This window comes from Argiope bruennichi, chromosome X1, assembly GCF_947563725.1.
Source record: "Argiope bruennichi chromosome X1, qqArgBrue1.1, whole genome shotgun sequence".
NCBI classification, from domain to species: Eukaryota; Metazoa; Arthropoda; class Arachnida; order Araneae; family Araneidae; genus Argiope; species Argiope bruennichi.
Window position 1 is genome coordinate 107,643,696 of NC_079162.1, and position 2,829 is coordinate 107,646,524.

Below are 2,829 nucleotides of genomic sequence, written 5' to 3' on the forward strand. Positions count from 1 at the left end.
TTGCAAAAAATTGAAAGGCCTCCTATGAACGAATACTTCCGCGTGAGCATTACGGATAAACCAACAATTCCTGTGAAAATTAAAAAAACAGAGGATATGGAACTACAAGTCGGATTTTATAAAAACTCAGAGCAGTTGTTTGGATCTTTTAAACACCTTGCTTTTAATCATTTAGCGAACAATAAGATCAAAATTCATATACCAGAAAATTCAACTCTGACTTTACAAGAAGGATTAAGAGATCTTTTAGGTTTTCAAAGAATCCACATTAAATGGCGGAACTCATATATCTCACTATCAATTGGAGTTAGATGGAGGAATCACCGAAATTTATGTCTATAGTGATATCATAGAATCGCACTTTGTAGGGGATACAATTGCTCCTTTACTCCGTATTATTCCTGTTATGTCGAAAAAAGAAGACCAAATAGTAATAAATTATCAAAGACCGCTGTATTTTCCCTTGCGCAAAAATTATATCGATTGCATAGAAATCGAATTGAGAAGTAACTCTGGAGATGGTATAATTTTTACCAGTGGAAAATCACTCTTGGTTCTCTCCTTCCGTCGCAGAACACTATAAAACTATTACTTATTTTGTGATGAATCATTTTAAATCCGATCGTGAAAGAGAATGCATTTGGATCAAAAAGCTTGTGAGAATTATTACTGCTCGCAAGTGCAGGCTGGCGGTGGACCATATTTTCAGGGTGTTGGCCACCAAAGAGGATATGGAATGTTTTCAAATTTATTTCGATTTATTTCTCCCATAGCACTGAAAGCTGGAAAGTATTTAGGAAAACACCTTCTAAGCGCAGGTTCAAAAGTAATGTCAGATTTTGCTTCAGGTTCATCTCTTAAAGACTCGGCAAGATCGCGATTTCGCGAAACATCAAAACAAATAAAAGATGACATTATTCATAAAATTCAGAGCGGTTCGGGTATAAAAAGAAAGAAATTCCAGAAGAAAAATCATTCCCAACGTGTCAAGCGGAGCCGAAAGAAATTAAAGAAAGCAGACATATTTTCATAATGGATTCCCGAGCGTGTGCTTGCTTGCAGAGTGAATTAGACCTTTTTAACGTGAATCCTGTACAATTATCAACAGAAGACAGCTCATTTACTGAGATTTTTCCTGTTGCATCTCTGAATGAAAAGACGCCAATTGAATTTTACGTAAGCGGAAGTGGTGAACATTATCTCGACTTCTCCCATACACTTCTGCATCTACAAGTGAAAATTAAAAAGAGAAATGGAGCAGTAATTGGAACGCCTGATCAAGTGGCTCCTATCAATTATCTCCTTAATACGCTATTTTCTGAATGTTCAGTTACATTAAATGACAAGCAGGTTTCTTCGCAAGCTAACTACGCATATAGATGTATTTTCGATGCTTTGCTTTCACCTCGAGCTGTTCAAGAATCAATGCTAACATCGGGTCTTTTCTACAAAGACGCTGCTTCTAAGCATGAATCAGTAGAACTAGCTAATGTTGGTGATAATGCAAATTCCGGTTACCAAACTAGATATAACATCTGCAAAGATAGTAAACTTATAGATATGATAGGTCCATTACATTTCGATCTAGGTAATCAGAGCAAATGTCTTATAAATTCGGTGAATCTTCGGATCAAATTAGAAAGAAATAAGGATTCTTTTGCTCTGATGTCAGCCACGCAAGATTTTAAAGTAGTTATATATCATGCATCATTATTTGTTAGGAAAATTAAAGTCGCTCCCTCAGTCGTGATTGCCCATGAATTAGCTTTAAGCAAGGGAGTTATAAAAATGCCTATTCGCAGAACAGAAGTGAAATCATTCGCACTTTCTTCAGGAATGCAATCAATAACTATCCCTAATGCGTTCATTGGACAGTTACCGACACGACTTATAATGGGTATGGTATCTAATGCTGCATTTAATGGGGATTTTTCAAAAAATCCATTCAATTTCAAGCATTATGATTTATCATATCTTTGTATATTAGATGGCAATCGTATGATTCCGTCAAAGCCCTTTCAACCAAAATTTGGTCATTCTAACAGTTACAGCAGATGTTATATGAGTCTATTTACTGATTTGGGTAGATATCATAAAGATCAAGACATTAATATAAGTTACACTGAATATAAAGATGGGTATACGCTGTTCGCTGTAGATTTGACGCCCGATCTCAACGCGGACGGAATGCACGAAAGTATTTCACGCAATGGTAATTTAACTATTGATATAAAATTCAGCAAAGCATTATCTGAAACTGTAAATTTAATAGTTTTTTCAGAGTATCGAAATACTATAGAAATTGACAAAAATCGCAGTATTTTTTCAGATTTTTGAAAATGGATAGCACAACTTTGTGCAGACTTGCCTGCAGCGACTTCCGTCTACGTTCTAAATTTGGAGGCGTATACGCTTCAGATGAATTGCCTAAGACAATAGATAGTTATTCATGTTTTATTGTAAATTTAGATCCTAAAACAAAACCGGGAAGTCATTGGGTTGCAATAGCATTTCGGAATAATAAATGTTACTATTTTTGTAGTTACGCTTCTGTGCCGAATAACAAATATATTTTAGTCCATAGAAAATAACGCTGCAAATTTTGCTTGGAACAAATGTAGATATCAAAGCTTAGTGTCGTATACTTGTGGTCATTTTTGCCTTCATTTCTTGTACAATTTTGTGAGAAAGCAAACTTTGTCACCTCTAGATTCTAATAAAATTGAAAATAACGAGAAGTTTATTAAAAAATTTGTAGCTAGCAAATTTCGTTTACAAAATTGCTGCTTTTCTCCATATTCAAATCAAATTTGTGAAGCTCGTGATTTC

General features: G+C 34.9%; 1 protein-coding gene across 1 annotated transcript; it reads left to right on the forward strand.

Moving 5' to 3' along the window:
* Window positions 1-1,032: 1,032 nt before the first annotated feature.
* LOC129959351 (uncharacterized protein F54H12.2-like) lies at window positions 1,033-2,337 on the forward strand. The gene has a single exon (XM_056072170.1). It carries the CDS (start codon window positions 1,033-1,035, stop codon window positions 2,335-2,337), a length of 1,305 nt encoding a protein of 434 aa, XP_055928145.1.
* The last annotated feature ends 492 nt before the right edge of the window (window positions 2,338-2,829 follow it).

Coding starts and splice junctions, on each gene's coding strand:
- LOC129959351 (XM_056072170.1), top strand. CDS start 1,033: ATGGATTCCCGAGCGTGTGCTTGCTTGCAGAGTGAATTAGACCTTTTT.